This window comes from Atta colombica, unplaced genomic scaffold, assembly GCF_001594045.1.
Source record: "Atta colombica isolate Treedump-2 unplaced genomic scaffold, Acol1.0 scaffold82, whole genome shotgun sequence".
Lineage (NCBI taxonomy): Eukaryota > Metazoa > Arthropoda > Insecta > Hymenoptera > Formicidae > Atta > Atta colombica.
In genome coordinates, this window is record NW_017259575.1 from 814,574 (window position 1) to 821,126 (window position 6,553).

Here is a 6,553-nt window from a genome sequence, read left to right on the forward strand (position 1 = left end):
GTGTGTGTGTGTATATATATATACTTTATATATCCAGCACAATCATGAGAATCGTTTTAATGAAAGCAACGTATTTATTATAAGATAACGAGAAGTGTTGATCGCGTCACATTTCAATATTTCTACGTTTTCCGAACGCTTGTAAATATAATACTTTGGTGGCTTTGCGTTTGTTGAATATTATGAGGTTTTAGATGATAACGAGCTAAGAGCGCAGCGCAAAAAGAGGAATAAAAGAAAGAGAAGAGAGTGCAATTCTAAGGATCTCCGTACTTTCCGCGACTTTGAAAGGTTTTTGAAAGATTAAGTAACGACCGAGTAGAAATGATGTTTTATCTATTACGATAATTTTGATTGGCACTTGTTTAATGACTCGTTCATGTGTTCATTATATTTATTTTTCTAATTGAAAAATAAATCTCTCCGTATCTCTCAGAAATTGAGCAGGGATTCGTAGAAATGAGAGAGACGTTCGCTATAAAGTGAGATATGCATTTTACATAATCGTGTAAAATGTGCCGTGTAACAATCTTTTGTTGAATAGCAAAACTATGTATTTTGAGTAACAATTTGTCTCTCAGACAACTTATTACTCAAGAAGCCTCATTTTACATTCTCACATAAGCTAGATTACGATTATTAATGTTTTCCATGTAGAGTGCTTTATGTGAGATGGTATTCTGAGGTAGAGAATTTATTTTTTAATTGTATAACATAATGTTAGATGTGTATCGCGGTGATGTATCGGATTTCATTGTAAAGATGAAAGAAGAAAAAGAAAAACGCGATCGCGCGCGTTCTTGTTTAATCAGAACTGCTCGTTAATTTTTTCTAATATGTCGCACATTCCATTGTATCTGCCGCTCTTAATTACCTTTAGTTGTGGGCATTAGCTTCTCCGACCTAATATAGTATACCGCCCCCTTTGCTATTACTGTTATTTATAATGACGCAATATATTTATTAAACATTTAACAAGCAAGACGAAGATAATGAGATAAAGCTACATTTACAAATGATAAAAGAAATTCTTTTCACTACCGAATGTTTTAATTAGGTATCTTTCTAACGATTGCGTCACACATAAACGTGACTAATATCTTCTTGTAGAAATCTGATATAGCTTAGTTTTGTACAAGCTTTGATACTCGTACAAATATCATTTGATTAGGGATAACAAGATACCGTGTACGAAATTAATGTAATACCTTATGAGTTTTTCAAGCATAGACAGCGCGAGAATGGCGTTGAAATCTATCTTTGACTAAACTCGAATTATTTTATATATTTTTTAATTATATAAGCATATTGCAGTTTTACATGTCGCTTACTTATACGCTACATAAGTTGTAACATCGTACAACTTTTTTTATTTCCTACGCGTATGGACGTGTATACGTGTACGCTGTTTTTTTTTTTTTATACATATTCTTTTGAAATTTTTGGAAATTATTTACAGCCGTGAACCAATCGTCTTCTTTAATCGTACAGTTTCATGTTACAGAATACTTTTTAATATACATATATTATGTAACTCAAGTATAGAAAGCTATCGACAAAGATATGTTACAGCTTCTTTACATATAACATACGATACAATGTAGAATATTCTATTATTTAACATGGTATAGCTAATATGGCAGACTAGAGGGTACTACATTTCAGTTTCTTGTATAAATTAATATTATATTATCCCTAGATTGTCGTAAGAAAAACTCACATGGTATAAAAACAATGGAAGCATGCAGATATATAGTTCCTCCTTGTTATATATAAAATTGAAGATTTGTTATTAGGCAGTTTTAATTAAGCAATACCCAATGAGGCTTATAAATATAGTATTTAAGTCACACTAGTTATATATATAAATATATATATGTGGCTTCATATATATATATATATGATATATATAAAGAATGTGATACGTTATATGAGTTGCGTGTTGTGTGTATGACAATGAAAGAAAGAGAGAATTTGCGAGAGAACGCGAGGGAGTGAAAGAGAACGAAAGAAAGAGAGAGAAGGAGCGAGGGAGAGTGTGCATCTGCGACGTTTATATTGTGCTGCGCAAGAAAGAACGTGAACTATTCCAAGGTACGCCCTGCTATTACTTACCACCTATTATTCCAAATAATAACAGTATGTTCAAAATGCAACATCAAAAAAAAAAAGGAAATTACAGATATCATGAAATAAAATATTCTGTGCGGAAACATGAGGACGTATCATTATTCCGGACGTTTTTAGTGCTGAGGAAAGGTGAAAGACATATAGAGTCGTACTTTTGTGGATCAAATTTCTCATGCTCTTTCTTTCTTACATATATAAAAAAAATTGATTTGACGATGTGACGATGAGAAAGCATCGAAAAGTAAATGATTTATGGAAAAAAATAATTAAAAAAATGAATAGCTTGGAGTTCACTGTTCTTCGGCACAAGATAACTGTCCTGGCACCTTTCTACTCGCATCCCACGACAGACTCCTCGTTCCATCCTACTACTGTTTCCTTGACGTGCATACGTTCTTGTTATAGGGCATCCAACTTGTTTGCAATTCACTGCAAACATGATCGTTTCTGTTCGCAAGTACAGGTGGCAGTGTATCGAATGCAAATGTTGCTCTATTTGCGGCACTTCGGACAACGATGTAAGTATTTATTCCGCAATCTCTTTCGCAGGCTCTCGTAACGCCTAAACAATGAGTTTGAACGGTAATAGAAGCGCGCGAGCGAATAGTACGAATAATACGATATTGATTTAGATTTCATCGTAAGAGAATTGTTAAGAATTGTTATTGGAGAATCTTTTCGGATCACATTATGTTTACATTCTTAAACAATTTTAACTCGTCTTAAATAATGTCTTAAATAATTCCAACACTTATTCGTTATCGTTATAAATCGACGGATCCGAGTTTAACGCGCTGTCAGACGAATTTATCGGCATTGAAATTTGCAAGAATCGTTGAAAATAAATGTATTAATATTATGCGCTTTACACGACTATGGATTGATTTGATATTAACGGTATATTTGGCGAACTAAAATAGGATCAGTTGCTGTTCTGTGACGACTGTGATCGTGGCTACCACATGTATTGTCTGTCTCCGCCTCTTGCGTCACCTCCCGAGGGCTCCTGGTCTTGCCGCCTATGCATAGCCGAATTTCATCGCCGTGATTAAGTCCACTTTCATAGATAAGTCACGGAGCTATCCATTTGCTGTGGTATAGCGATCATCTTACTAGGAGAATTAGGAGAGTATTCACGGGCTCATCCATATACTATAGTATTACTTATACGGCGTTTACACACCGGCAAATTTGTTCGAGAAGAAGAAAAGAAAAACTGTACGGCAACTTCATTGATCTATTATTTATTATGAAATTTGCATTGATCATCAATTACCCGGTTAAATTAAATTATGTTAATGATAATGATAATGATAATGATAATGATAATAATAATAATAATAATTAGGAAGATACGTTTATATAGCATACTACATTAGATATCTCAGGCACTGGTGATCTCAACGAGATAAAGCTGTAAGGAAACACATATTTATAATTTAACTGAGGTAGCTTCTACGAATAGATGTATAAAGATATGCCGCAACCCAACTGTTAGCAAGGTTCCGTAAGTGGAACGGAGACAAAGAGATTACTAATTTTAAAGACAAAGACGGAGTTCGATTTACCGATGATGTTAGATTTTACATTCGTACTGAACAAAGTGTATTTTTTGCTCATTTTAGAAACTGACGCGTGTGTATATACACTCTACAGCGATATTACTAACTACGTGAACGAACGAAACGAACGATAGAGATTTAATTAAAGATCGCTAAATAGGACAATACTCTCCTAGTTCTAGATTCTACTCTACTCTTAGTCAATGATATTTGAAATTTTGTTGCTTTCCAAACTTTTACAGTTGCTTAAATTTAACGAAAATTTGGCGATCTCTCGAGTTTTCACATTAACTCTTAGCTCCTCGCTATCGGCTCGGGCCGCGTTTCATAGAAAAAAAGGAATACGGAAAAGAAAATGAAAGAATTCATATTCTAGATCATTGATATTAATAGTATTTGTTCCATGAATAGTGATAAATAGAATATTATCTGTTTCTCTGTATGTATCATGATACTAAAAGCTTTTACACATAGCTATTAGTAGCGGACATAGCTGTCATATACAGACTTGCAGTACTGGAAGAAAATTATATTCTACATGTTCTTCGTCATTTATAGCTCAGTATTTTTATATTTTATATATTAAATGTACTTAATTTAAGACGGCGCTGTGGGTGATATTTGGTATATATATTCGTTGATTAATATAAAACCTCCTTTTTCAATTTATCGATCTTATATTACCGCCTAATTGTATTATCGTTAGATACACTCAAATTTCTATCGACTCACTCTTAAGTTCTTTTTTTTCTAATTAGAGCGACGGATTTATATTTTATATTGCTTATTTTTAACATTATGTATACAAATTTGAAAATAAACATTAGTTTATACAAACCGGATTATTAAGTTTAGAGCAGTCTTATTGCGTGCCATTGTATACTTTTTATTCAACTTTCTCTCTCTGCAGGAGAAAGAAATATAACAAACAATATGACTCACGAACAGGTGCTATATTTCAGGGATTAGCTTTTCTTTCGAATGTTACGATTACTTTGTAATATTGGCAGCGATGTTTTAAGCCAAGGGGCACTACATTCTACGATTATAGTAAATAATTATTATCCACAAAATGTAATGTAAGATATTAAAAAAAGTTAGTAATCCGAAAAATATAAAATTTTTCATAAAAATAGCATTAACATAAATACATGTTGGATTGTTTATTTCAAATATTCCCATTTCTCGTTTTTCCATATAAATCAAGAAATATTCTTGCGATTTTTTTTAGCGCGATAGCTGTAAGGCATCAATTGTGTAATTTATACTTCCGTTAATCGATCTCGACTAGAATTTCAGTCAGATCTTTCCGCTGCAAATCGGGTACAGTGGCGTCTTTAGCTGGATAACCAACCGGCAGAAGTAACACTAACTTCTCATTGGATGGACGTCCAAGGATATTGCGTATTGCTGGTCCGCAATTCATTGGCGTAGATGTAAGAGTCACCAATCCGGTATACTATATTTAAAAATGATGTGCAATAAATTAAGTTAAATATAAACACAATCATTACATAAGTGAAGTATCACAAAGTTTATGAGATACAGTTCGTAATGATTCGTTTCAAAATTTTGTTAATAATTTGATCAGAGATCATTTTTTTCAAATTGATTGATTGATTTCCTTCTATTTAATAAATTAATTTATTTTAGTTAGATATATATATATATATTTGATTTTTATTTATATATATTTGATTTTTTAGTTATATATATTTGATTTTTCATTTGAATCATGAAAAAGATTCTTTATAGAAAAAAACGATTTGTGTTAACCTTTGATACAATCAACACAATTATATAATAAATTAATAAAATAAATAAAGTGATAAATGATATGTATAGATTCATGACTTTTGACATATATGATCGGGAATCGTCAAATCGTTATGTTCATGACTCATAAAATTGTCTTCAATGATATTAATGACAAGGAAATATTTTAATTCACCTGTATAGCAGTAATGAGAATTCCACATGCGATAGAAACGCTCAATTCATTATAATAATGAATCTTTTTCTGTCCATTTGGCAAAATGCCATAAGTTTGCTTGAACACAAGTATCAAGTATGGAGCTGTGGTGAGGTATTCCTTTATCCAGTTAGTCCTTAGCGGAAATAAGTCAGTTGTCCACTTTATACCCATCCTCTTTTTGTAATTGATTTTTTCCTCTTGTTCTACGATATCTCTGATATTTGATTTCGTAGTCGGATCGGATATCGCAATAAAAGTCCATGGCTCTGTATGCGCGCCGCTGGGAGCAGTACCTAAATAAAAAAAGAAGTATTGTAACTTGAAAAGATGAGATGCGTATACGTAAGTATCTTGAATCAACCTGTTTTAAGTACCTATTTCTAATATTCTAGAGTATTAAAGTCAATATTTTAACGCATAATTTATATTATGGATCATTTTTTTCTTTATTTTTATTTCTATAATAACTGTTTACATCTCTGAAAATGTTTGAAACATTGGATTTCAATTTTTTAATCGTACAGTGTTTTCTGAGTGAAATTTGAATTTTTAATATTGGAACAGATTTTATTTGATAAGTATCATTGAAATACCTGCGGCTCTTATAAGTTGACGAATAACTTCCTTTGGAACGGGATCGTCGCTAAAGAATCTTAAGGTTCGCCTCGCTGCAGCTATTCGATAAAATTCTGACGCACGAGTTAATAATTCCTTTTCGGATCTCCGGACGTTATGGTATGATATATGCTTAAGATTGTGTGATAAAGCGGGCTCCACTTCAAACGATCGTTCATTCACTTCTGGAAGATAGCCATATAAAGAAATTGTTATCTTATCAAAATGTTCTTATTGTTAAAATGTGTATAATTAATATATATATATATAT

The 6,553-nt window shown here is 32.1% G+C and overlaps 2 protein-coding genes across 3 annotated transcripts in view; one reads left to right on the plus strand and one right to left on the minus strand.

Moving 5' to 3' along the window:
• LOC108692802 (zinc finger protein DPF3) overlaps positions 1-4,755 on the plus strand; it is a 13,948-nt gene extending 9,193 nt beyond the window's left edge. For both annotated transcript variants that reach the window (XM_018201282.1, XM_018201283.1), the window contains 2 exons: positions 2,536-2,648; positions 3,051-4,755. In XM_018201282.1, coding sequence (XP_018056771.1) covers positions 2,536-2,648; positions 3,051-3,182 — 245 coding nt within the window. In that variant the 3' untranslated portion in view covers positions 3,183-4,755. The remainder of the gene's footprint in view (positions 1-2,535; positions 2,649-3,050) is intronic.
• A 96-nt stretch (positions 4,756-4,851) lies between these two features.
• Positions 4,852-6,553, minus strand: part of LOC108692763 (iodotyrosine deiodinase 1) — a 2,777-nt gene continuing 1,075 nt past the window's right edge. Inside the window, exons 2-4 of the mRNA XM_018201186.1 lie at positions 6,261-6,467; positions 5,644-5,960; positions 4,852-5,151 (exon numbers count right to left, since the gene is read on the minus strand). Coding sequence (XP_018056675.1) covers positions 4,966-5,151; positions 5,644-5,960; positions 6,261-6,467 — 710 coding nt within the window. The 3' untranslated portion in view covers positions 4,852-4,965. The remainder of the gene's footprint in view (positions 5,152-5,643; positions 5,961-6,260; positions 6,468-6,553) is intronic.